At 37.4% G+C, this 22663-nt stretch overlaps 1 protein-coding gene and 1 pseudogene across 7 annotated transcripts in view; one reads left to right on the top strand and one right to left on the bottom strand.

The window, feature by feature from the left end:
- Window positions 1-22663, bottom strand: part of IPCEF1 (interaction protein for cytohesin exchange factors 1) — a 151427-nt gene that overhangs the window by 43825 nt on the left and 84939 nt on the right. For all 7 annotated transcript variants that reach the window (XM_019749258.2, XM_074333724.1, XM_074333722.1 and 4 more), the window contains 2 exons: window positions 4660-4733; window positions 2574-2645 (listed from right to left, as the gene is read on the bottom strand). In XM_019749258.2, coding sequence (XP_019604817.2) covers window positions 2574-2645; window positions 4660-4733 — 146 coding nt within the window. The remainder of the gene's footprint in view (window positions 1-2573; window positions 2646-4659; window positions 4734-22663) is intronic.
- Window positions 7805-16704, top strand: LOC109456784 (tropomyosin; annotated as a pseudogene).

The raw sequence follows: 22663 nt of genomic DNA on the forward strand, positions 1-22663 counted from the left end.
TTCATCGTCCCTGAGAGAAATGTCACCATCCAAAAAGCACAGTTTCTCAAGGAGACCACCTTCTGAAACAGGACCAGGCGCGCCAAAAGCCATTCACCCCGTCTTTCCCCAGCATCTCTGCCTCTCACTAAGAAATACCCAGTACACATTATGTGCTGGCGTAAACAGGCCACATCAGTGAAAAAGGAAGCTCTTCAGGTGCTACTGTAAAACAAATCTTTAAATGGGAGAAGGGAGAAGTTAACCTGGAGACCCAAAGAGATCCTGTAGTGTTGGCTGTTAGAAAAACCATCTTCGGAATAGTAAAACTTAATTATGATGTTATAAATAAAAGAAATTATGATATATTCAGGCACAGACAAAATAGGCCATTTATCTACAAGGGACAATTTTCAAATATAAAGGTCATTCAAAACAATGGGGTCAGGACGGCTTACGTTCAAACCTCAATTTATATCTTGTTTGTAAGCAGGAAACATAAATACTAACATCATTTCAAATCAAATGAACAGATCTCTACATCATAGGTAGGCAGTAAGATCTTGCTTTTGATGACTAGGAAATGCTTGGATTTAACAGCCAGCGGGGGGAGTGTATATATCATATGTATAGTTAACACTCATGCAACAATATTTGCCATTAGAGCTCTGGAAAGGGAGAACATGAAAACTGAAGATAAACGGAATAGAGATGTAAACAAAAACCAGAGAAGAGTAGGTTGGATGTGTGATTTCGCGAGCAAATCTGCCTGAAATGTAAAAGGTTCAAGAACCTATACGGGTCTGGCACTTTTACTGGTTTACAAATGTGTTGTTGCACTGTGTAGGAGGAGAAATTCACCAGGTAACAAAGCGCTCAGCAGCAACTGTTGCTGTGGTAAATTCAGTCTCACTCTTTCCTTGTCAGAGAGAACAGACCTGCTTTGAAAGAAACCTTCACAGGATGGGTAGGAAGAATGTAGACAGGAAGGACGCTGGAGATACAAGCCACTGTTTGAGAGAAACCAGGGACAGCAGGAGGCTGGGAGGAGTGGGGAGCAGCTCTGTTTCGCTGCCATTAAAGGCCAGGAAAGACCATCTGGGATTAATGGATGGCTCAGCTCCAGACTGACCCTCACTATCCTAGGGCTCCAGTACTGCTGGGCAAGACATGAAGCCTTCCCCACACCCCTCACACACCTAGGCCTGGCTAATCAATAGGATTTAGCGGTACCAGTACAGACAAAAAGAGACATTAAAGAGCTTTGAGTGTGAAGTTTTAAAAATCCTCTCCTTTTGTGTATCTACTCTCATTTTTCTCAGATGCTTGAGAAAGCTGTGGGGTGAGGGGGAGGATTAAAATCAGAAAGAGGAGAAAAACAACTTCTGTCTTTGTCAAAGTAAATAAAAGACTTGTTTGAAAGACTCAATTGTCAATTCCTTGCCTTCTTTCTAACACTGGTCTTCCCAATTTTCTGTGGTAAAGAGCCATTCTGCTCTCGTATAAAGGCTTGTGGTGAGGAGATAAGTACAGGGAACTGATGAGAATGCTTCCATCTAGACAGGGCTGCTGATAGGATATCCTGTAAGAAGGAGAGAGTGTGTGTGTGTGTGTGTGTGCACAAATGTTCTCATACGTGTTTGGTGAAAAGCAGCTTCTTTTTTCTTTTAAGTTTCTAGAGAAGAGGGCAAACAGAAATTATATAGGGTAGATGGGTTGGAAAATCATGACATATAAGTAAACAAAAGACTAAGCCATAAACTCTGAATGGAGGAATTATGTCTGTATTCTTTATTTTTATTGCCCAGGTTCTGCTACAATGGGACACATAGTAGGTGCTCCAGGGACATATTTTTAATTAGTTATGTGAGGTAGTAAGAGACACTAAGACTTCTGAAAATAGAACTTAAACTAAATGGAATATTCTCTGATGCCTCAAACACCTCAGATATGTACATAGTCTCATTCAGATAACAGCCACTGTGACCATGTCATGATCTAAACCAGTAGGGGATAGAGTGGGGCAGGGAGTACTCTGTGCATATATTCCACTTATTTAAACAAAGCAGAGAGAAAACAGGAATTTAGGGATATAAAATTTTATGTTAAATATACTTTGAGCAAGGAGATTTTGCAAAATGTTTGGGATTGAATATGGAGAGGTGATAAACACGTGTCTCATCATGATAATCACACAGCACATATGAAATGCTGTAGAACTATTTTGCATGAAGAATTCTGAAAGCTGTGAGATCGGTTACATAATACTTTCAAGCTTTTCTCCCTGTGATGCTGATTCTCATTTTAATATTTTCTTATAATGACTTTTGTCTATTCCTTTCTCATCTCACTGGTTCTCTCAGAAGAATCTCATGCCTTCTTCCTAAAATAGCCAATTTGATATGTGTGGTTTTCCAAACTGCTTCCACATACTAGAGAAGCAAGAAGACATTATAGATGATGAAGAGATTAATACCTAAATCAGCAGAAATAAATAAAACAAAATTAATATGAACATATGCTTAAAATTCAAACACCTGACCAAGGTAAGTCTATTCCCCTAAAGACTGGACTTAACAGTTTTCTCTACTTACACATTCATTTCCTGCGTATTCTCAGCTGCAAAATAAAAGCTCTTGATCTGTGGATGGATGACCTTAAAAGCACTTGAAGGGGAAAAAGCAGGGACACACAAGAAATTAGTGTTTGCAATCATTAATGGGTTTGAAAGTAAATCAGTCAAATATAAGTATGATAAATTCATCTGCTTTTGTAATTTTACAAAAAAAAAATTTAGTTGTATTAAATACCTATTGTCTAACCTTTATTTCATGTAAAGAGCGGAGGGTTAACTTATCATGCCAGGACACCCAGAACAGGACTGAGTCTTGGCTAATCAATAGTTTCTGTTTAGCCATAGGGGCATATTCTTTCTTTTTTTTAATTTTAATATTTATTTTATTCATTGTACCCAAAATATTATCGTTTCAATAGGTAATCGATATAAAAATTACTGTTGAGATATTTCACTTTTTTTGTAGTTTCTACATAATTTTTAATTAGTTTCAGTTGTGCAAAACAATGTAATAGTTAGATCTTTACACCCCTCACAAAGTGATAACCTCCCTCGCCAATCTACTACCCCTGACATCATATATAGCTGTTAAAATTCCATTGACTCTATTCCCTACGCTGTATTCCATATCCTGTAACTAAGTGTATATATATATATATATATATTTAGTCATATATTATATATATATATTAAATTATAGTTGATATTCGTTGTTATTCAGCTTCAGCTTCAGGTGTACACTGCAGTGGTCAGACATCTACACTGTCCATGAAGTTGTCTCCCTAATAAGACAAATGCCCAACTGATACCCTACAAAATCTTTACAACATGATTGATTATATTCCCCAAACTGTCTTTCGTATATAGGGGCATATTCTTTTCTTTTCCTTTGCCAACTGCTTTGCTATAAAGAGACAATAACAAACTTTAGAGTGATACAGTGTCACTTCAAAATACTTAGATCAACTCCTTTAAGAAAAGTGTCAATTCAATCGAATATATACAAGAATCTATTTACAGGAAAATAATCAAGTATAGAAATTCCACACTGTGACAACCCATCAAAAACCTTATCTAAGTCACCCTCTGGTAAAGAAAATATATAAGGTAGATTATTTTTTTAATAAAAGCATAAAACATTAAAGATAACAAATAATAAACTGTTTCCCATTTACCATTTAGGCCGGAAGTCCTACAGTACGGGCAAGAGTTTTTGTGTATAACCAGTTTGGTCAAAACACAAGAATCGCCACGAGCTGATGTATCACTGGGTAGATGCAGCTACACCAGAGTGTGAAGACTTAAAGCTAATGCCAGTTTATTTATTTTATTAGAAATAAGTCAATCACTGCTACCAGCAACATAGGTCAATAGGGAAATGTTCTTTTCTGATAAAATAGAGAAAAGATGTCAATGGTAGAAAAAATAAGAAAAAGGTGAAGAGGACATATATACAAAATGCAGCTGGATACTATTATGGGAAGAACATTTTGAGTCTAGAGAGCTCTCCCATGTGTTCTAGGCAAGTCCAGACTCTCTGGACTGTTCCCTTCTCTGTAAAATGAGGTAATGGGCTAGTGACTTTTTTTGGTTCCTGTTGGTTCTCAAATATTTTGGACTTAAATTATTATATTGGGCCATAATCCCCAAGTCTAAGACATCTCAAGAGAATTCAATTTCAAGGAGGCTACTGACAACTCCATAAACTAAGAAAAAGAAACAGGTCTTGCCATCATATCTACAGCTCTGAAGAATCCTATTTAACTAGTCATTCCCTTTATAAGGACAAAACCTTGACATCTGATTTCCCTGCCAATCCTGGAAGGGAGCTTGTTTTTAATTATATCACAGACACAGTCGTCAACAACATACCATGCCAAGACTCCATGGGGTTTTAAAACCATCCACTCCAACAAAATGAAATTCCAGAAAACAAGAGGTGAAAAGCTTCTATTATTGCTTAGGGTACCAACCCATAAAGCTCAAAGTTCTAAGACATTTGAGTGCCACATTCACTAACTTCCAAATCGTCACATCACTCGAGGAACATTATGAAGAGATATTATCCTGGCTCAGAGTTTTGTGGAAAATGATAGACAACTTACTGCTTTTTTTTGCATTCAGATGCTCTCTCCACAGTGAAATCAGGCAGGTTGACAAATCCATCAGCTTTTTCTGCCTGAAACACATACATACCACATATATAAACAAATGCGTTAACTCTAGCAGGTAGTTTATTGAGATCACATATGTGGGAGATAGTATAAATGAAATCAAGAGGAATCAAAAGATACCTCCCTGAATAGCACTTGACTTACCCCAGATACATATTTTGTAAGAGAAATTAATATTCTCCTGATAAGTCATCCAGAGTCTTCCCATGAGGAGTAATGTGACACAGCTTAGGGATGGCCAACATATGGCATGGAAAGGACCTGCCCACCCCTTCCTGTCTTCCTGGACAAGTTCAGAGCCAAGCCATCGGAGCTCTGCTTCCTGCTGGGCCTGTCTGCAGCCCCGGCATCAGGTTCATCCCACTACTTTAGTGAGCCACAGGTACATAAGGTGGAACCAAATAGCACCCTAAGATATGGTGGACAGACATCTGACTTTAGAGTTAGTAAATTGAGGTTCACATCATGAATCTACCACTTCCTGGGTTGTTATAAGACAGAAATGAGCTCAGGTAAATAAAACACTTAACAGATACTCAACAAACATTATTTCCTCTCCCAAGGCTGTAGGTAGTTCCTTGGGGATTAAATCTCAGAGTCATATCTGGGAAAGTCTCAGTTCTGTAATTGATTCTTAGGAGTTTTTTCTACAAAGGGAAGACTGCAGAAGAAAACGACACTTTTGAGGACATAGTATAAATGCCACTTTAAAACACCAACATTTTTATAGGAAATGTAACCATTGTTCTACCTCTTTAAGAATTTGTTAATCTTTATTTTATGGATAAAATTTAACAGAACCACAAGAGGGTTAGATTGCTTGTCATAGACAGAACTCAAATCTTCTTCCATATACACCAGCGTGATTAGAGAAATACAGACCACATGATTAAACAGAAATGAGTCAGAGCTTATTGGGAGTTGAGAATAAATTGATTCTGAAAATACAATCTTAAATTTAAAAATTAGCTAGCTATTGAAGTAGCACCATGGATGCTCTTAGTTCACGTCATCATTCTGTATCTCTTTCCCTTGTTGCTAACCAGAGTGCAACTTGCACGCCTTCCTTCAGAAAAATTAAACTGAAACATCCAACCCTATGCCTGTATTTTCCTTTCTCTCCTATATGAGCCAATTTATTCAAACTCTTCACTTGAAATGCTTTCTTCTTATAAGACTCACAACTCATTTCTAAATGGCTCTTTCTAGATGGGTACTAGACTTATCAGGGTGATCACAGTGCAAGTTATATAAATGTCTAATCACTATGTTGTATGCCTGAAATTAATATAATATTGTATGTCAACTGTAATTGAAAAATAAATTTAAATAAATAAATAAATGAAAAGGGAACTTCCTTGTTAAAAATTACACATACAGAAGGTGACAAAAAAAATGTATACACATTTTATGAAAGGAAAACTGCAGTAAAACTGTAACACTCAATATATATTGATAAGAAAAGAGGAATAGAAGTCATGTTTGACTTCTGCAATTATAAGAGGTGCTCAAAATGGTTACCATCTGTGTAATTTTAATATAGTTTTTCCTTTCTTAAAATGTGTATACTTTTTTTGACACCCTCAGTATATGCATTTTCTTCATTCAACTTATCTACCTCATGATGCACTGTTTAATTACTGAATGGTGGTTTCATCAATCCTCTCTCAAATAGAATGTGAAGCACTTAAAGAACATAGACCACAAGTCAATGTTTTCTCCAATGCACAAAGCTTCCTGTAGATTCTCAGGTAACATCATTATATAAAAGTGTAGTTTTGAAAAACGGTTAGGCTCCAGCAATTCCACTCCTAGATATGTACCCAAAATAAGTGAAAACAGGTCACAAATAAACGCATGTACCTGCATATTCACAGCAGCATTATTTGCAATAGTCAAAAGGTGGAAACAATTCATCAACAGAGGAATAAATAAACAAATCATAGTATATCCATATAATGGAATGTCATTCGGCCATAAAAACAAATGAAGCACTGATACATGCTACAATGTGGATGAACCTTGAGAACATTATACAAAGTGAAACAAGCCAGACACAAAACATCACATATTACATGATTCCATTTATATGAAATATCCCGAAGAGGTAAATCCATAGAGACAGAACACAGGTTAGTGGTCGCCAGGGGCTTGGTATAGTGGGAAATGGGGAGCAACTGCTTAATGCATATGGGTTTTCCTTTTGGTGTGATGAAAATGTTTTGGAACTAGACATCGGTGGTGGCTGCACAACACTAAATGCCGCTGAATTGCTCACTTTGACGTGGTTAATCTTATGTGAATTGACCTGGGGGGAAGGGGGCAAATATGTCAGGCTAAGGTGTTTTTATATCAATTTCTTTAATTATATTAGGATGAAAAAAATAATCTATATTCACCATTTGTTTCTACTTCCTCCATCCATCCATGTCCACGCCCACTGGTCCGCAGAAGTGGTAGTTACCATGAACCCAGTGGTCTCTGTGTTGCTAAGTCCCATCTTTTGAGCCCTCGCTTAATTGAGCTCTGGTAACTGATACTATAGTCCACTCCCTCCATCTTGAAATGTCTCAAGTCTTGCTTTTCTAACAACACATTCCTGCTGATCTCCTTCTGTTCTAACTACTCCTTGCTCTCTTTCATGGGGTCATCTTCTCCTGTCTGTTTCTTAAATGTCAGTGTTCCCCAGATCTCTGACCACACTCCTGTTCTCTTCTCATGCCAATACTCTACATGGAGGACCCCACATACTCCCATGGCTGCCTGGATCACCATTGTACACACACATCCAAAATCTGTACTTCAAACTGGGATTCAACCCTAGGGATCCTGTCTCAGGGATCCAACTGCCTAGTGTACCTATTCACATAGGTATTCCATGGGCTCCTTGTTATGGACTGAATGTTTGTATTGCCCCAAAACTCATATGCTGAAACCCTAATCCCTAGGGTGATAGTATTTGGAGGTGCAGCCTTTGGGAAGTAGTTAGGTTAAGATGATGTCATTCAGGTGGAGCCTGCATGGTGAGATTAGTGCCTTTGTAAGAAGAAGAGACCAGAGACCCTCTCTCACCTCCATGCAAGGATATGGCAAAAAGGCAGCTGTTTACAAACCAGAAAGAAAGCCTTCATCAGACACCGAATCTGTCTTTGATCTTGGCCTTACTTGCCTTCAAAACAGTAAGCAAGAAATGTTTGTTCTTTAAGCTATCCAATCTTTGGTATTTTCTTATAGTAGCCCAAGGTGATTAACACACTCCTTAAGAAAGACATATCCAAAACTAAACTTATCATCTTACTTCCTAAAATGCCTCTTCCTCTTTCTCCTGTTCTTTACTTCAATAAATGGTATCACTTCTTTCCAATTGTCATAAAAGGAACTACATATGGAAGACATTTTTGCCTCTTCCATCTCCTTAGCATCTGTGTAGGTAATCACTAAGTTTTATCATTGCTACCTCTGTCGCAGCTCTTCAATCCATCCATTACCTACCACTTCCTTCATATCACCGTTAACGTCCACCTGAATTACTGAAAAAGTCTCTGAAGCCATTTTCCCTCTCTCTAATTCTGTCTTTTCCTCCAATTTAGTGTCCAAATCACAGTAACAGCAAATCTTTACTCCATTCTTCACATTACTTCTCTCATTAAAATATTGCATGGTTCCCAATTGCCTTTGGATAAAGTCTGCTTGCCTTAGCAGAGTATTAAAAAAATGCACTTCATGATCATGTCCTGCTTAACTACACAATTCCATCTCCTCCAGTGTCCTTGCTCCTACTCAACCGAAAATAAACAAAAGAATGAAAACACTTCCATTGAGCTGAATTAGAATTGACACCCAATTTATAGCATTATCAGCCTCTAGACAATTTCTTTTCAGTACAAAAAGCCCATCTAAAATTAGAATACAAAAATCAATCAAAAAATGAAACATAAATATATGCCTTTACTAATACTTTTTATTTACTTAAAAATAAATCCATGTAAAAGATATGTCACAAATCTTCACTTGGGTGCATTCTGTTTCTGCATAACAGAAATGGCTGAGATTCCTTCAACTAAGAGCCTAAATAAATTTGAGTAACAGACACGTTAGTGTTTCCCCAGTAAATCTCCCTTTCCTTCATAAGCAAAGGCAGTTTTCCACTGTGATGAAGACATTCAAGCAATACTCAAAATCACAGGTAACGATGTCAAAAATTGTCCTTGCTTATTTGACTTGCAAAAATGCTTCAAAAAAGATAGAATGATACTTCTCTTCCTCCTCCTTCCCCTCCTCCTACTCCCCTCAGATCCCTTGTTCCGTGCTCTGTTCATCAAAAGAACTTTCTCCAATAGTTTCTTTCCTCCTCAAGGATTCCTAACTTTCTGAAAAGTTACTTGAAAGTTCTGCATTGGTATCTGCAAACTTCTTCTGTATCCTAAGGTCATAAAAAAGTGTGTTCTCTTGCCAGAGGTACCAAACCATTTTTTCGCCACTATGCAAACTTGCCTTACCAAGTCTAGTCTTAAATCCTGAAGTGAGACAAAGCCTTATACTTTATGGTAGGATGTTCTACAATCTCAGAGGTGTTCCTCCTCATCAATCAATCCATCCGCTTTTCCTAGCGATTCTGCTTTTATCTGTGTCAGTGGAGTCTCACCTGCAGTTGCTGTCATTAGGCAGCATTAAATACACATTTTTATCAAAACGGTTTAGTGTTACACATTCATTTAGTCAACAAATATATCTGACTAGTTTCTTTGTGCCAGGCACTGTGTGAGATAGTTGGGATACATAGTATAGTGAACAAAACAGACAGAGATTTTTACTCTGAAGGAGAAAAGAGACAATAGCTCAACACATAAATACAGACGTTGCACAGTGTGTTATAGGTAACAACGGCTATGGAAAACAGTAAAGCTGATCAGGATAAAAGGTTTCTGACCACGAGCAGAGAAGATTGCCTTTTGCTCCTAGGTTCATAATGTACTTCCTACTTCATTCCCCTAGATAGGGCTCCAGGAACCGACTCAGGTGTGACCTTCAAAACTTTGTCCCTGTTACTCTGAGACTGGAATAGGTGCCCTCCTTTGGTACCCAGCGCCAGGTGTGGGCTTCACTTACATACTTCTCTTAATGTATTTGTTTATCTGATTATTTGTCTGTTTTTCCAATAGACTATGAGCACCTTGAAGGAAATACTATTGTCATTTATAGTTATAGCAAAAATACCTGGGACAAGGTAAGTGTTCAATAGATATGAAATAAAGAAATGAGTTTTATGAATGAATGAATAATAAGGAACATTGTTTTTTACCTCGGACTATAAAGTGCTAAATGGCAATAAGTACTAAAATGTGATGCAGGAACCACTTTGGAAAACAACTTGACAGTTCCTAAAAAATGTAAACATATAATTACCATACAACCTAGCAATTCCACTCCTAGGTACCTACCCAAGAGAAATGACAGCTACATCTACACAAAGATTTGGATACAAATATTATAGCAACATTATTCATAATAGCCCAAAACTGGAGATAATCTAAATATCCCTCAGCTGGCAAATAAATAGAGTGGTATATTCATACAATGGAATATTATTTAGTAAACTATGGACATGTGCTAAAATATGAATAACCTTGAAAACTCTATGCTAAGTGAAAGTCAGATACAAGAAACATACATTAATGTATGATTCCTTTATACGAATTGTAGAGAAAAGGGAGATCTACGGAAACAAAAAGTAGAATGGTGGTTGTCTGGAATTGGGGGTAGGAATGAAGTTTAATTGTAAATGGGCATTAAGGGTTTCATTGATATGATGAAAATGATTTAAAACTGATTTATTATGATGGTTTCATCACTCAGTAAATTTACAAAAATATATTAAATTGTAAATTTGAATCGGGTGAATTTTATGACACATAAAATATATTTCAATAAAGTTGTTTTTATAAACATGAGATGCAGGAAAAGTTTGGGGAATAAAAAACTATGAGTGAAATCCCTCCCGTTTCGCTATCAGTGAGACTTGAACGAAGGTAAATATGGAAGTCTCTGATGATCCCGCCTATGATTCAGTATGACTTGGTCACATTTTAGATGCAAAATTCGTTTAATATTTCGTATAGTCTATGGTTTAAGCTGAATTCTGGCTTCAATTTTGGACTACATGAATTTTAGGGGCAAAAATATTTTATACAGACTATATCACACTTCAGACACAATTTTTTAATTAATTATAATCAAGCATCAAATTTTCAGTATTTAAGTACCAAAATAAGTGTTCATTGCCATCAATAAAGTTGGACTTTTTCACACTACAGATAACCTTGAAAATAGACAAAATTACTTTGTAAGTATCTATATATGTCAGAAAGGTAGAAGGGCAGACCAAGAAAAATAAGTGATGCATATATTCCAGAGGCTAAGTAGGTCAAAGAAGACCAAACCAGCAACAAATGAAGTATAACAGAGGAAATCATAATGTATTTCATGGTTAAAAATAAAAATATAATTATCTCTCTATTCTCAGTGGAACCATATTTCCTTGATTCTAAGAAACTGATTTTTTCTTTAATAATTCTGAAATCAAAATGCAACTGAGAATCTATATGGATTTTCATGGTAGCATTTCCTCTCCAAACCTGTTATTAAACAAATCACAGGTCTTCAAATGAATAGGATCTTATTAAATTTCAGAGGAAAACATAGTTTTAAAAAATATATAAGTTTTCATGTAAGATGCTTTTGTGTTTATGTGTGAATATGAATTTAACATTTTTGGAATTACTTTAAATAAATTGAAGTGAAGTCACCCACTGGATATCGGAATCAGGAGAAACTGCAAACTCCATTTCTCCAAATAAGTCCATGGTTTGCTTGCTTCTGCCCTGAAACCACCCATACGTGGGAAACAGACAAAGTCCAAGCTCTAGGCGAAGCTGCCCATTTTTATGTCACCTGTTGTCATTAAATTTGAAAAAACTGTGGTCACTGGTACACACAGACCTCTGACCACTAGAGAAATTTGAATTACAGTCTCTAAATTACAAGCCTAAAATAAACTGAGATGGAACAAAAGAATAAAGTTAATTGTTAAAGTTCTAGTTCTACAGAGAAACAGTCCCTGTCAGACACTGCAAAATGCAACCCAATGTAAGGAAACAGGGTAGTAACTAGCAACAATGTGTGTACCCTTTGACCCAGAAGGCCCACTTCTATGATTTGTCCTAATTATTATTATGTGCAATGATATGTGCACTGAAACATTATTTGCAACAAGAAAAAACTGGGTAGAATCCAACTGCCTATCATCAGGGGACTGTTGAATAAACTGTGGCATCCACATGCAATTAATAACTACACAAAAAAGACATGTATAGATATAGAGTAATCTCTAGGACATAGTAAGAGAAAAAATAAGATAGATACAATAGATGTAGTATGCTAAAATTGTGTAATAAAAAAGAAATAGGATATGCCTCAGTATACTTACGCGTCTATATCTGTAAAAAAAAAACAACAGAAAAATAAAAACAAAAACAAACATAAAAAGAGAGAGGAAAGAAGGTGGAGGAATAGGGATGAAAGCAAGACTTATCTGGCTGTAACTTGTTACACAGTGTTGACTTTGGGACTGGGTGAATTATTTATACTAAACACACACACACACACACACACACACACACACAAAGCAACTTCTAAAAAACATATGAACCTAGATGAATGTAAGCATGGTGACATAACCCCACACCACTGCTAATGACTCCAAGAGACCTTAGAGCACAGAATGTTGACTATAAGTATTTAGTGGAATAAAGCCTAAGGACTTTCAGTAGTGATATTGTCATTATTATTTTTACATAGTTTTAGTAGTTCTTCCCCCTCAAAAGAAAAAAATCTGCATGGACTTAAAGATTCCCTCTTCCTCTCTATACACTAGAGATCAACACACTGCTTTGTTCTGATGAGCCCCTCATCTCCCTCTTCCTTCCAGAAAAGGAAACATAAGGATTACACATCAAGGCAATCTACATTCTGCAAGAATTGCCTGGGCAGAGAGCATGGAGCTGAACTTACCAACTCTGGGCTGTACACACACTGCAAGGGTAGCAAGAAAACAATGTCTTGTTTTGCTTCTAGATGTCAGAAGCAGACGTGCAGTGAGAATGCCCAAAGTCCTTTTAAGAAATAGAGTAATCTTGACTAATATCTAAAAACGGCTAACATTTGAGAACTAAGCATAGGCCACGCACATAGTACTATCTTACCTGTCAGAGGAAAATTAATCATATTCAAGTGCCAGAATGTACGAAACTGATCAGTTTCTGACCCAGACAGCAAACTAGATTGGTGTTATAAATAGGAAAGTTATGTGGATGAGTAAAGTGATAAAACTTGGACCAGAACCCAGAAATCAGTTAAATAATGCGAAACGTGTGACTGAAGAACTTTAGTCTCAACCAGGAGCTAAAATAGGAGAAGAGACTCTGTAGCCAATGGATGGCACAGAAGAAAGAACCCTGGATTTGGTATCAGAATATCTTGATGCAACCCACCTACCGTGTGATCTGAAGCAGAGCACTGAACCTCCCAAGTCAGTGTCCACACAGTGGAAAAGGAGATATAACCAGCGTCTTGAGGCTAACTAGAGTTAACGTAGATGTACGTGATCCTATAAAATTGTTAAAGCTATAAAACAAAGTTAAGATTTGATTATTTCATTAACTGATAAGAACTGGGAAAAGGAATGAAAACAAAAGAGAGGGAATGATCCAGAAAGACAAAGGTGAAGTCATAAGGTTTTTACTCTGTCCACTGTCAACTGAGCCCTTGAATAGCTGTGTATCTCAACCTTCCCTGACTTCTTTACATCAGATTAATCACTGGAGAAAATACTTTAAGTTATCTGGAGGACAATAATGCTAGCAAGCTTACTACCGTGTTTCCCCAAAAATAAGACCTACCCCAAAACTAAGCCCCAGTTAAGATCGTCAGCCAGATGGACGAATTTAGTACATTACGACGATGTTCCAGAAGATGACATGACTGTATTTGAATAAATGTAGATTGTTGTGCATGAAAAAATAAGACATCCCTTGAAAATACGCCCTAATGTGTCTCTTCGAGCAAAAATTAATATAAGACCCAGTCTTATTTTCGGGGAAACACGGTGTATCCTTCTTATATGATCTAAGGTATGTTTTTATTAAAATATTATTGCATTTGGGTTTATCTAACATTACTCTGTGCATGTAATGAGACTTTGACTGAAAGACACTTTCTTCTCACAAATGCCTAGAAATAGATATTCTACACAGAGAACATTTGGTCTGCATTTTTGACTAATAAACAGAAAAGCCCAACTGCCTACAGAACATGCAGATTCCTGGAATAAATGATAAAAACGGACTGAGAGTGCTGATTGTGATAATTATGATAGTCCTGAGGATGCTGAGGCCCCGACCAGGGCGAGAGAAAAAAGGCTCGGAAGGAAGCAGACCACTTGAAGTAGGCGCTGCTGGTGACTCAGCCACATCCCCTAGGCCTGACCACCCAGGGAACACTAGCGACACTTCCTACCAACAGCACTGTCTCTCTGTGGAAGTGCTTCCGTGGCTACCACATTCCACTTCCCCACCTGTGCGGAGGTGCTCAAGAATGATTGTCCCCAGGATCAGTCCTCAAGCAACAACCAATGGGACCTGGTGTATACATACTCCTGTTCCCCTGCCCTTGGGAAGAAAACTCTGAGGTGTATACTTTTTACAGGCTCTTAGAGTTCCCCAGCAGAATCAAGCTTGTTACCCACAGTCAGAATTGGCTTGGTAGGGAGACCTTTCTTAGCTAACTTTCTACCCTTTTTCACTTCCCCATTCCATTTCCAAGTATTTCCAGTATCACTTCCCAAAGAAACTACTGGCACCCAAATCCTCTTCCGAGGGTCTGCTTCTGAGAAACCTAAACCAAGAGGCCATTCCACTCTAAGAAAATGTTTCTACTCATGGTTCCTATTCATGAATAGCCCAGTTGGTTGGTACCCTAAACCTTCTTCATTATTTCCTCCTAAAAATCACCCAGAGATGACTACCTCCCTAGTATTTTAGGTCATATTGAAGTGGTGACCAAGAAGTAACTGGCATCTTACTTTATGATTTGTAAATCAGCTCTCCTACCTAGCCATTCTTCCATTCTCTCCCTGTGGAATCATATTGTAAATAAAATTAAGTTACTAGTGAACTTCCTGGTAGTCTGACATACAAAGATAGTCATTGCTTCTGAAATATCATTTTCAACAACAATTAAGATGGAAGCTTTACAATGTAAATGCATTTTGTGTTACTGTTCTCTGTAATATAAAATCCTTAGAATGCAAAGCCATTCATGATCTTACCCTGTCCAACTTTATCTCTTACCTGTTCTTTTAGGAGCCTTAAACCTGAGAGATAATTTTTACCTACATAGGGTGGGTCTCTTCAGGAACATGGTCAAAAAAATAATAATAATAAGGAAGAAAGCACTAAATAGGAAGGAAAAGTTTTAAATGAATAAGAAAGTTGATTAAATCTCACTATTACAGAATAGATTACATCTCATTCTACCTGAAAAGTTTCATCTACTGTCCATGGTTAGAGCAGGAACACAGGGAGAATAAATAAAGGAAACCCATTTAAGAAAAGTAAAACTCGGGTGCATTTAATTTCAATATTAGAAATCTATGAGAAATGAAGAATAAGGTTAGTTCTTTTAAAATCACAGTTAGTCAGTATAACTTTGTCTTCAAAGTATATTACATCTTCCCATTCTTCAGGAGCTTTCAATCTCTTCAAAGTATTTTTATGAGTTTCATGAGTGCTATTAAGATGCTACTCAACCAAGGCAAAACTAATAACTTGATTCAAAAACAGAAAAAGACCTGTCTCCTAAGAAGATGTACAAATGACCAAAGAACACATGAAAAGATGCTCATGGTCAATAATCATTAGGGAAATTAAATCAAAACCACAATGACATACTACCGCACACCCATTAGAATAGCTATCAAAACAAACAAAAACAAACAAATAGAACCAGAAAATAACAAGTGTTGGTGAGGATATGGAAAAATCGGAACCCCTATGTACAGCTGGTGGGAAGGTAAAATGGTGCAGCCACTATGGAAAGCAGTATGACAGTTCAAATAATTAAAAATACTGGAATTACATGGGCGGCTGCTGCAGCTCTCCCTGGAGCCTGTGTCTGGCCCAGCCCAGAGCGCAACCCAGGCACTGCAGCAGCAGGCAGACGACGCGGAGGTCCGCTTGCAGGGCCTGCAGTGGGAGCTGGACCGCCAGCGCCAGCTGCGCAAGAAAGCTAACAGGGATGTGGCAGCTCTCAATCGGCGCATTCAGCTCTTTGAGAAGGAGTTGGACGGGACCCAAGAACGACTGGCCATGGCCCTGCAGAAGCTGGAGGAAGCAGAAAAGTCTGCCAATGAGAGCAAGAGAGGAATGAAGGTGATAGAAAACCGGGCCATGAAAGATGAGAAGATGGAGATCCAGGAGTTGCAGCTCAGAGGCCAAGCACATTGCAGAGAAGGCAGACTGCACATAGGAGGAGGTAGCTGGTAAGTTGGAGCTTGGGGAGCGAGCTGGAAAGGGTGGAGGAGTGTGCCCGAGGTGTCTAATCTAAAATGTGGTGACCTGGAAGAACTCAAGAATGTCACTAACAACCTGAAGTCGCTGGAGGCGGCCTCTGAAAAGTATTCTGAAAAGGATAAATATGAAGAAGAACTTAAACTTCTGTCTGACAAACTGAAAGAGGGTGAGACCCGTGCTGAAATTTGCAGAGAGAAGGATTGCAAAACTGGAAAAGACAATTGATGACCTGGGAGAAAAACTTGCCCAGGCCAAGGAAGAGAATGTGAACTTACATCAGACACTGGATCAGAGACTGGAAGAGAATGTGAGTTTACATCAGAAACTAAATGAACTTCACAGTCTATAACCAAAACAGAAGAGCTGTTCCAACAGAAGCTCCAGACCTCCCTGTCTTTCTCTTCTCTCGTAAGAAGTTTCTTTTGTTACTGCATCTGCACTTTGCTGGAAATGTCAAGCAAATTATGAATACGTGACCAAATATTTTGTATCAGAGAAGCTGTGAGCACCAGTTAAATTTAATTCCTTCCTTTTTTCTTTTCAATTGGCACCAGCTTTTTCAGCTCTATTTTAACCCTTAAATTGCATTTATGTCTAAGGTAGACAGGGTGTTTCCTATTGAACATAGTCTCTTAAGACTGAGGGCATTTGGTTCCTGGGAGATTAGACAACTCCACACTTTCAAAACACAGACTCAAATATCTAGTCACTGGTCAATTTAAAAGGTTGAAGAATAGAACCTCTGAGCCACCAGTGGCCACACTACAGGAGGCCACAGACTATCACATTAAAATGGGTGGGGCCTTTCCATCCAGAGCAAAAGCGGGGCGGTGCTATTGTGGGAAGTCAGAAACCACAGATAGATTAACCTAATCACCCTGGCTTTTTTCCACATTCTACCATGCAGCACAAACATCTTCTGCGCAAGCAGCATGAGAGTGCTGGGGAAATAGTCATAATACTCTGATAAGAGGCCATCTACTCAGCAGGAATGAATATGGTAGAATTTAGTCCTGTTCACGGGAGCTATATCAAAAAGATTGTTCACCATCAATTATTGAGCAAGAGCATTTTTCTATTAATAAATATTGGTCAGAAGGGGCCTCTCTGGCAGCAGAGATAAAGGAACTGGCCTAACTTCATCTCCTCTGTACTTTAGGGAACAATAAATTGAAGATTTACATATCTAGGACTTTAATTCCTTCTTCAAGACTAAGTTAATAAAAGACCAGGAGTCTCCTGATTAAACTGGATTTTGTAGACAGGGCTGCACATTTTGGCTTTGTTATGTTCTTGCTTTCTCGGTTAACATCTCAAGAGCTGAAACATTCCATATTCCCCAGCAGTGTTGGGGGGCCAACTCCAGTTTACAGTTCTGACTAAAAATCACCCTGCTTCTAGCTTATCTGACTCCTCTCTGTCTCTCTCTCCTGTTTATTATGCATCACACTACCCAGGAGATACACTAGCAAATTGTGCAATTGAATAGAGCCCACACTTTTCCTTTAGATTCTTGCTGCTGTATCATATGTAATAGTATCACCTTTTCTATATTTTGGTCAAATACATTTGTACATAAACTAAAAAAAAAAAAAATAGAATTATATGATCCAGTAATTCCACTTCGAAATACAAAGCCAAAAAAATTGAAAGCTGGGTCTCAAAGAGATACTTGTGCACCCATGTTTATAGCAACATTATTTACAACAACCAAGAGGTAGACACAACCCAAAAGATATGAGTGGATAAACAAAATGCAGTATATACACACAACGGAAAATATTCAGCCTCAAAAAGGAAATGCTGACACTTGTTATCACATGAATGAACCTAGAAGACATTATGCTAAGTGAAATAAGCCAGTCACCAAAGGACAAATACTGTGTGATTCCACTTATATGAAGAACCTAGAGTAGCCAAATTTATGATACAGAAAGTAGAAGTGGGGTTGCTGGGGCTGAGCAAAGGAGGAATGGAGAGTGATTGTTTGAGTGCAGAGTTTCAGTTCTGTAAAATGAAGAATTCTAGAGATGGTAGCACAATAATGTGAATGTACTTAATGCCACTGAACTGTACCCTTAGAAGTGGGAACTTTCATGTTATGTGTATTTCACCACAATTTTTTAAATAAAAAATAAATTTTAAAAAGTTTTAAGGCTACTACTCCAAAATTCATGATTTGCCCTCAAAAGATGAAAACGCATTTGCCACAATAAGTTGCATAAGCTTCAAAGTATGAAAATAGTGGTTAACGTGCTGTTAATGAGCACCATCTGTTTTACGAGTCATGGCTATCTGTTCACAGTTGTTTAACAGATAAGGAGGAAGGCCCAGAGAGGGGGTGGTTTTTTTGTCTGAGGTGTTAAGTGATCAAGGTACAACCTGTCCTCCTGATTCTGCACCCAGGGATAGCTTCTACGTCATTTCCTGGTGTCTTTTTTGAAGACATTGTTTCAAACAGATTCTCCTAAATTCTGACTTCTTCAAAAAATGTTCAACTTTTCTTTTCTTTTTTTAATTCTTCCCTGCATCGCTTCCTTCTGAAATGTTCCTGAAACATGCTCTCTGGGAGACTAAACACAGCAGCATGATGACAGATGAATTTATCAGTTAGCTTGTCTGTAGAAGCAGCTGGGCTTTTGGCCCTTAAAAGAGCTTGCTTCAGAGGGATGATAAATCTTCAAATAATGACTTCTCGGGAAAATCCTCAAATCGAACCAAAAGTTCAGCTCATCCCATGGGCCACTTCTCATGCTATTGATTGGGAAGTGTGCACACAGCCTTCATCACTAAATCGTGAATCACCTGACCTCTTCCTCCAGGTTAGGAACTACCACACTGAAAAATCCCCTGGGACCTTCTAGCTCATTCCCCTGTTTTAGGCCTTAAAAGCATCCTTTACACAGGGTCAGTCAGCAAAGTTTAGAATCTCTAGCACAGGACAGGCCACTGTTGCCAAAAGAAACCATTTCTGGCATCTGAAAAGCCTTAGCACAATTCTTCTGCACCCCAAAATCACAGTATTATGTAAGCACATTTCACCTAAAGCATATACAAAATTGCCTTTCTTTGTATGTATTCCTTTGATTTTTTTATAGTGTTTTAAGATGCATGTGATCTTCTCAAAGTCGCTCCAAATTCTGTAGAGATAATGTTCTTAGTCAAAGTGTACTTGAAAGAAAATGGATGCATAGAGAGTTATATCACTGACATAGGGGTACACGACTTCAAAAGAAAGTACGAGACTAGAATCCAGGTAGCATTTCTCTCTTATACCATGCTGGCAAAATCCACCTTCCTGCCTGCTTGCTTAAAAGAATGACTAAATTATATATACATACACATACATACACATATGCATACACACATATCAATCTATTGATACACATGTATTAATATTTATACACATATAGTAATAGTTATATTACACACCTATTTACACATACGCATAATGTAAGTTAAATATGCACCGCTCTATATTTAAGTTAATATATGTGTACTTGTGCATTCTATTTCCTGTGAGCTATTTTTGAAAGACTTTAGAATAAAAGGCACTTCTGATTATAAATTCTCTGGATGGTTAAATATACTATGCTGCATCCATGGGTAATATAGCCATTTGAAATGATGTTGTGGATATATACATATTGACAGGGAAATATGTTTGTAATGTATTCTTAGTGAGAAAATCAGTTACAATATTACAGATAGTATCATTTTATCATTGGGAAACAGAAAAAAGTTTGGAAACACAAACAACAAAATATTTACAATGATCACATTGAGGTGACAGGATCGTGGTTCATTTAAAAAAGTAAATGATCTTGAATTCATTTTTTTCTGTATGTTTGCCTCCCTGTCTGTCCTTTTTTTAAATTTTGCTTAATTGCATTTTCTAATTTTTCTAAATGAACCCATATTGTTGTATAATATTTTAAAGCATTTTAAAAATTAATTTAAACTTTCAAGAAGCAAGAAGATGGATTCTACCAAGGAAAGATAAAGTAGAATAGAAGTGGAAACACCAGCCTAAGCAGCATGGACTGCCCCCCAGAGATGGGAGGACAGTGCTGAGTAGGCATTTTAGTCAGTGCTGGGCGCTAAGGGGACTGTCCTATGAGACAGCCCAACCTATGCATTACCTCGGGCATCCTCATCCAAGCAGTAGTGCCGGCGCACATCACTGCCTCCGGAGGACAAGAGAAAACCCCAAGGGATTTCATAGTCTTGGTGTTTCACAATTGAGTTTGAAAAGTTTGGAAAGAATGTAAAGGGAAATAGTATTGGCCGCATAAGCAACTGTTGCCACATTACATCAACTAAGCAATTAAAAATTATTAAAAACCACCTGCCTCAACTACAGTCTGACCATAAAACCCAGTGGGAAACTATTATTTTAGAAATACCAGGGATACCCAAAAAATGTATACAAGTGGATACTTTGGTCAACATTGCTGAAGCAGTAGTTTGCTGTAATCAGAAGTATCTGGACACTGATGGTAACCACTTGTAATTGTAGAAGTCAAACGTGACTTTATTCATCTTTTGTTATCAGTATATATTGAGTATGACAATTTTAATACAGTTTTCCTTTCGTAAAATATGCACATTTTTTGGCACCTTCTGTACATTCTGGGACTTACCGAAGAAAGTAAATATTAGGACACAGTGATAGCATCATAGACAATAAATAGATTAAACCTAACATCCATTTGAAAGATCTTTTATAAGATATGATAATGAGGGAAGTAACAGTATTCAAAAAGACCTCAGTCAAGTGGTTCCTAAGCAATCAGGTTTACCCCTTTCATCCATCAGTCATTATCTTCAGGTGAGCTGCTTGCTGACAACAGCTGAAACATCACATTTTGCCCTATCAATATTGTACCTTTTCATTCTCCTTTCCAATACGAACTCTAGGATCATATGTTGGCAAAGAGTTCATGGATTTTACATAATTGGTTTGCATTGTCTTCTCTGAAGAAACATTTTTAAATATTCGAATTTTTTTGGTATACACTCAGAAGTCGATTCTTGGCTAAAACAATAAATATGGAACTCAAATAAATTAAAAGCCCATAATTCATAAAGCATCTCATTTTGGTAGAACTCTGGGAATATGTCAGGTTCTCAATCATGCTTTGATTAATTGATTTATATAACTAATTGAAAATTAATTAACATAATAAGTAATTAGCTCAAAAAATACTGGTGCCTACTCTATGCCTACTAATTCTAAGCTCTAGAGACACAGTTTAAACCAAAGAAGTAAAGAATATTCCCTCGTGTATTTACAGTGTAATGGGTTAAAAAAAAAAGAATATCATAAGCTCTGATTGAAGTATTCATAAATTCCTATAGACATTTTTTTTCAGTCTATGGTAAACTCACTCAGACGTTTTTCAAAACTGATGCTAATAGGTGATCACTAATGAAAGGTACAGAAGACTTCAATATCTCTTTCCAAGAGAGAATTAACCCATTCTTTACTTATACTGAAATAAAGGCACTCTATATTTACTGAAACTTTCAGAACAATTGTTTCATGAAAAGATAAATTCTTGCTTTCAGTATCATTTTCTGCAAAGGTTAATTCTGCCTAACCTGAAAACTGATTTGATCTTTGCTGTAGAGACCCTTATAAAACTCATTCCATGAAAAATTGCTTCCAAATCTACGTTCCTCTGGAATTCACCTAATGTGCACATGCAGCTAAAGTACCAAAAACATATGACAGAGACACAGTCACTTGACCCCACAGACACGTGGAACCATTCAGACTGTAAGGGAAAAACACGATCACATTTGGGCAGTCAGGTTGGATGCTCAGAAAACTGGAAAGTCTGCATAATATGTGTTATACCAGGTATTTACCAACAAACCTCATTAGTTTACCAAAAGTTTTTATGAAATAACAGGTTGGGTGATTCACCTTTTCTATAGGAGGCCCAGAGGTCCCAAGGCTCACTAGGACCTTTGATGCAACAGCACAAATGGCATTGACTAATGATTGCTTAACTACTAAACAACACAAGTTTCCAGTAACTTTACACAAAACTAAAATAAATCAAAAAAGCAAATGACAAAGAGTATAAATGAAATTCCACATTTTTAGCCACAAACTCTTCCTCCCCCAATTTGTTCATATCATTTTACCGGTTACTGCAGGCTCCAAAACTGGGACTCATTCTTGGTTTATCCTCAAATGTTTTCTGTCCCATATCCAAGCATTCAATATACTTCATTCTTTCCTTTTGTGTAGTATGTCCCAAATTTTCACTGATTCCACTCTAGTCCAGTAGTTCATG

Source organism: Rhinolophus sinicus, linkage group LG05 (genome assembly GCF_036562045.2).
Source record: "Rhinolophus sinicus isolate RSC01 linkage group LG05, ASM3656204v1, whole genome shotgun sequence".
In the NCBI taxonomy this organism is placed as follows: Eukaryota; Metazoa; Chordata; class Mammalia; order Chiroptera; family Rhinolophidae; genus Rhinolophus; species Rhinolophus sinicus.